The sequence below is a fragment of the Buceros rhinoceros genome, unplaced genomic scaffold, assembly GCF_000710305.1.
Source record: "Buceros rhinoceros silvestris isolate BGI_N320 unplaced genomic scaffold, ASM71030v1 scaffold15677, whole genome shotgun sequence".
Classification (NCBI taxonomy): Eukaryota; Metazoa; Chordata; class Aves; order Bucerotiformes; family Bucerotidae; genus Buceros; species Buceros rhinoceros.
Window position 1 is genome coordinate 27,344 of NW_010422897.1, and position 823 is coordinate 28,166.

General features: G+C 34.5%; 1 protein-coding gene across 1 annotated transcript in view; it reads right to left on the bottom strand.

Annotated features, from left to right (window-relative positions):
* The window catches only part of LOC104497017 (G-protein coupled receptor 64-like), a 47,031-nt gene that overhangs the window by 24,024 nt on the left and 22,184 nt on the right, over positions 1 to 823 (bottom strand). Inside the window, exon 5 of the mRNA XM_010140226.1 lies at positions 782 to 814. Coding sequence (XP_010138528.1) covers positions 782 to 814 — 33 coding nt within the window. The remainder of the gene's footprint in view (positions 1 to 781; positions 815 to 823) is intronic.

An 823-nucleotide genomic window follows, 5' to 3' on the forward strand; every position in this document is an offset into this window, starting at 1 on the left:
CTGCCTTTCTCTCCATCAACTATGAAAAACAGCAGAATGTCTTAGCTCATATACAGACATGTAGGAATCTGTACTGATACGGGATGAACTTACTCCTGGGTTTTAAATGCAAACATTAGGTAAAAAAGGACTAGCAAATTCTTCTGTTCTTTACTATTTGATCCTATTTGGCAACTCGTTGCAAGAACATATGCCATGTAAGTCCTTTCTCTCCATCAACTATGAAAAACAGCAGAATGTCTTAGCTCATATACAGACATGTAGGAATCTGTACTGATACGGGATGAACTTACTCCTGGGTTTTAAATGCAAACATTAGGTAAAAAAGGACTAGCAAATTCTTCTGTTCTTTACTATTTGATCCTATTTGGCAACTCGTTGCAAGAACATATGCCATGTAAGTGTCGTTAAGGAGTGAGGTGTACATTTTGGTTCTGTAAAATACTTTGAATAATATCAGAAAGTATAGAAAACATTCTATCTATAGATATACGAAAAAACTACATACTTCCTAAAGAAAAAATACGCTCAGGTTGGGCTCTGGTAGGCAATGTAATATTTTGAATAAAAAAGAAAGATTAACAGCTCAGTGTCAGTTAAATGTGCTTCAAAACCCTATTCATGCAGACTTAAAACACAGATAGGAGATGAATACAAATTTTCAGATCATGTAAGAAAAGAATTTGTAGTAAACAGATCCCAGTTATTATTTAAAATGCAAATTTCATAAATGCAACAAACACCCCCCTTCTGACCTTACTCTTTTCATGCCAATTCTCACCTGTAGTTTGTGTAGTCTCTTCTGAAGTCATATCTGAAGAAA